Consider the following 4,163-nt stretch of genomic DNA (forward strand, 5'->3'; position numbering starts at 1 on the left):
TTACAACTTGTATTGTTTTGTCACTGGTGTTGTTTTACCTACTCCCCTATTCTACCAACACTTTATTTTGCTAGAGCATTGAAAGTAAATTTCCTCTTTTTAGAAGGACACCACTTTTATTGGGTTAGGGCCCCACACCTATGACCTTGTTTAACCTTAATTAACTCATAAAGTCCCTATCTCCAAATAAGTCACATTGGGGGTTAGAGTTTCAACATATGGCTTTGAGGGGAGCACACAGTTTAGTCATAACAGCCATCTTAGACCCAGCAATGGAAGCCATAGAAAAGATGCCACACCTTCCTTAACTGCCCACCTCATGTTGTTCAAGTCGCTGTATTATGGTTCTCTTTGTTACAGCAGTCTTTAGTTGTAAGCTTATTTTACAATAAGTTTTTAGCTTATTTTCTAACCGGTTCATACATGCATATGTTTATAAAAGCTCCATTGATGGCTTCTATCTGGTTACTCCTGATTGTACCAGAGTAGTGAGGAGAAAAGCTAGCTAACAGCATTTCAAGTTGCACTGTCACACTTAGTATTCAGATGACTATGGGAAACAATTTTTCCTAATTTGTAAGTAAATGCCTAAAACAGTAATATTTACAGCAAGATTCTTACTTATAATGAAACATCACACAAGTTCCAGCCCTCCATACCTCCAGTTTTCTTTCTTTTTTCCCCTCCCTTTCTCTTCCTGTGGTGGGGATGCTAATGTCCTAGGGCGAGCCAAGCAGTAAGGCAAAAGAACTACACTCCCAGTGATGCTGGAACATCTTTCCAAGGTTTTATTTTCAGTCCTCCTCTCTGTAATCCAAAACCAGAGCAGAGATTTGCTTATGAGAGTGAAGGATTTCCACAGTGACCTTGGAAAGTGTTCTTACCCTTTTTACTGGTAAAACGGCCGTAGAGGGCCCCATCGGTTTATGATGGGGACCTTGACTGTGCAGTGATGAGGACAGAAGCAGCCAGGCAATAGAAGGTAGCCTTTTCCTTCCTCTGCAGAATGTTGGTGCTCTGGCTCCAGGAGGCACAGAAAGTTGGCACTCCGGTGGACCCGGTTCGGGTTTCCCTGGGCCAGGTACAGAGCATGGGAAACTGGGTGCATGGAAGGGCAGATGCTGGGGAACCTACATTCATCCTTCACTGTGCTCACATGATCCACTGATGGGAAGAAGCTGGGGTGTCCCAGGTCTTTGGCATTCATGTAGTGTCTTTTGAAGGCAGGGTATCCATCCTCTAGCTTGGGGTTGGGGCTGGGTATGAACTTATAAAACTCTTTTTCCCGAAGTTGGGTCTCCACCTTCACTTGCTGTGGGAACAAATCACACATAAGTGAAAGGCAATGTTTCCTTGGAAGTATCCAAGGCAAAGCACACTTTTCTTTATTAAAAAATATTAGTTTTTGAATAGTAATATATATTGAATACAATAGAGGGAAATACTGAAATAATACAAAAGGGATAAGAGTGAAAAATGTCTTTGGGGGGCATTGGAGAAGGTAGAGAGATAAAGCAAAAAATAAAAAACTCATGCATATGGGAAACAGGTGGTGACTGTAGTAGGTAGGGAGGTTGGAGGTGGAAAAGGATATATGAGAGATGAATGGTTAATGGAAAAAATACAATAAAAATGAACTATTCAAAAAAATAGAGAAAAATCTCTTTCCTACCCTCCTCCTCCCTTGGTTCCCATCTCCAGTGGTAACCACTGTCATCAGTGTTTTCTGTGTCTTTCTAGAAATATTTTCTGTACATTTAAACATAGTTGTATATATCTGCACCCCTGGTTTGTACATACACAATACACATTGCAATTGAATTCTGTACTTTGCTTCCACTAAATAATTTATTTCAGAAATTGTTCCATTTTTGTTTGTATAGACTTATTACTATTTTAATGGAGCTACCTCAAGATAGAAAAGGATTTCTTAAACAAGACTGTAAAAGAGCAAATGATAAAGGAAACAACTAACACATCTGGCTGTGTTAAAATAAGAATTGCTATTCCCTGGAAGTCAGTGAAAGGCAAAGCAGCAAATGGAGAAGAGTTTTGCCACATACGTAACTGACAAGTGAAAGATATCCAGAATTCAAAGGGCTCCTACAAATTAATAAGAAAAAAGATTCATAATTCAATAGAAAAATGGCCAAAAGACATGAATGGACATTTCACACAATAATAAATATTCATAAACAATGAAAAGATGCTGAACCTCATTAATAATGAGTGAAATGAAAACTATGACCACAGAAAAATGTTATTTCAAATACACCAAATTGACAAAAATTTTAGATGTCTGGCAATACCAAGTAGTAACAAGATTAGAGTTACAAGAGTGACGGCCTCTGCTGGGGAGAAGGTGCATTGATGCGAGGTTTTGGAAAATAGTAATGTCTCCTGTGGCAACCAATTCCACTCCCCAGATGGGTGAACTCTTGCATGTTAGGCTGTGCCTCACCTTCACTGCAATATTTGGGGGCATCAGGGTAACAAAAAAGTAAATAATCAGATGTCTGCCAGTGGGAGAAGGGACAAATATATGGTGGCCTATCCATGCAATGCAATTCTATGCAGCAGAAAATGAAGAATATATCATAATGTTCAGAAACAAATAAAAGTCACAGAAGAGTACCACAAAATATGATCCAATATATAATAAAGTTAATAGAAGGTAAAATAAAACAATTTGTTTAGCAGTATACATACACACAAGGTAAAACTATTTCTTCTTTAAAACACACATACACACAAGAGAATGATTGGCCCAGAACTCAGAACAGTAGCTCTTCTAAATGTAGGGGAGCATATAAGCGGGAAGGGTCACCCACAGACTCTGAGGTCCTGTTACTGTACTGTGTGAGCTGCCTGAGAATGGGTGCATTAGTGTTTGGTTTATCAGTGCTATTTAAGGCATCAGTGTATATTATTTACATTCTTCTGTATGCGTGACATATCTGATGTGCATTTTAAAACATATACACATACACATAAAAGACCTCTTAGATCTCTTGGTATCAGATGTTGTTCTAAATAAGTGTCTCCAGTGTGTACATGTAATAAAAATGAAATAACAGTGATTTCAGTGGGCAGTTGAATAGAATACAATCCCGAGTGACCTTTTACCTCTCGTGGTGTGACTCTGGAGTACTTGTGCTTCCCATACAGTTTATAGTTGACCATGTAGGAGCTTTGGTACATGTCTAAATCCACAGGGGCCTAAGGGGCAAGGGCAAAAACAAAGCAAGAGATTTATCTCATTCTTCCATACATAGGCATTCAGTGGCCTGGAATTGGGAACCCTTTGTGATCAGGCCTCTCCTGGCCTTTCCCACATCTCTCCTCATTCCCCTCAAAGCCCTCTATCCTCTAGCCTCACTTCTTTCCTCTTTTCACATGTGCCTGGCACACATTCTCTTATTCCCTGGTGGAAATGCTAGTTGCACACCTCACCAACTAGCAAACTCCTACCTAGGGGGCAAACTCCAACCCAAAGTCCAAGACCCAGATTAACCCTCTCTCCCAAAACATATTTCCCACCCAAGCATTAAACTCTCTCCTCTGCTTTCATAGCACATTTTGCATCCCTCACTACAGCACTTATCATGGTGTATTATCATTGATTTAATGAGTACACTAGATTAGGACCTAATCTTAGGCATTCCTGCAGCCTCAAAACCCAGCTCAATGCCCAACACACTGAGGGTGACTAATAAATGCATATTGAATAAAGGAGCCTCCAGACAATTGTAAACCCTTAGCATTCTTCTACCAGAGGGAGCCCCAAAGAGCATAAGAACCTGGACATTTCTTGGGCTTGTTTGCCACCCAACCTTGAGATGGTCACAGGGGACAGAAATCCATAACACTCACCTGCCTGGGGTACACCACACCTGCCATAGCAGACAACCTAGACACAGAGAAACTGGTTAGACCTGCTTCTGCCACAGGAAGGGAAAGTAGCCACTGTCTACAAATTGGTGGCAAGCAAGCACAACTTCCCAGGCCTCTTCACTCCACCCTGTACATCATTCAGTCATCCAGGAGTTGGTGAGGATGGCAGGGATATGTGGGCTGCTGGATAGGGGCCATGGGACAAAGGGGTTGCAGCAGGACCCAGAAGGAATTAGAGCTGTCAGAAACATCAGGTTTGCCTCTCAGGC

The 4,163-nt window shown here is 41.0% G+C and overlaps 1 protein-coding gene across 1 annotated transcript; it reads right to left on the reverse strand.

Annotated features, from left to right (window-relative positions):
• Positions 1–889: 889 nt before the first annotated feature.
• TEX37 (testis expressed 37) lies at positions 890–3,900 on the reverse strand. Its single transcript, XM_045835189.1, has 3 exons — positions 3,874–3,900; positions 3,127–3,219; positions 890–1,312 (listed from the first exon to the last, which is right to left on the reverse strand). Exons 1-3 carry the CDS (start codon positions 3,898–3,900, stop codon positions 890–892), a joined length of 543 nt encoding a protein of 180 aa, XP_045691145.1.
• Positions 3,901–4,163: the final 263 nt, after the last annotated feature.

Source organism: Phyllostomus hastatus, unplaced genomic scaffold (assembly GCF_019186645.2).
Source record: "Phyllostomus hastatus isolate PE091 unplaced genomic scaffold, TTU_PhHast_1.1 phas_contig_2, whole genome shotgun sequence".
NCBI lineage: Eukaryota > Metazoa > Chordata > Mammalia > Chiroptera > Phyllostomidae > Phyllostomus > Phyllostomus hastatus.